General features: G+C 40.8%; 1 protein-coding gene across 1 annotated transcript in view; it reads right to left on the reverse strand.

Moving 5' to 3' along the window:
- The window catches only part of SCYL3 (SCY1-like 3 (S. cerevisiae)), a 13,907-nt gene that overhangs the window by 6,675 nt on the left and 6,928 nt on the right, over positions 1 to 304 (reverse strand). The window contains 1 exon segment of the mRNA XM_009999704.1: positions 217 to 304. This exon segment is cut by the window's right edge and continues 42 nt beyond it. Coding sequence (XP_009998006.1) covers positions 217 to 304 — 88 coding nt within the window.

Below are 304 nucleotides of genomic sequence, written 5' to 3' on the forward strand. Positions count from 1 at the left end.
CAGGGAAAAGGCCCAGGCAATTCCTAATTCTCCTCCCAGCAACAACACAATAGTGTAAAGTACTGCAAACAGGGAAGCGCAGAACTGCCCCTTCCAGTTCTGTATGTTAGTTCTTGTTAAATAAACACCACTATTCCCTTGATTCAACAGAATGACTACTTTGAATTCATTCCAAACTTGTAAGTAATAATTGCAAATAAAGTATTTAAAGGTCACCTTTCTTTGGACCCAGCAGATGAGGAAGAAAACTCTTGACAGCTACAGGTTCTGCAAACACAAGCTGATTGAGTAGAAGAGGCACCAG

This window comes from Chaetura pelagica, unplaced genomic scaffold (assembly GCF_000747805.2).
Source record: "Chaetura pelagica isolate M959 unplaced genomic scaffold, ChaPel_1.0 scaffold656, whole genome shotgun sequence".
Classification (NCBI taxonomy): Eukaryota; Metazoa; Chordata; class Aves; order Apodiformes; family Apodidae; genus Chaetura; species Chaetura pelagica.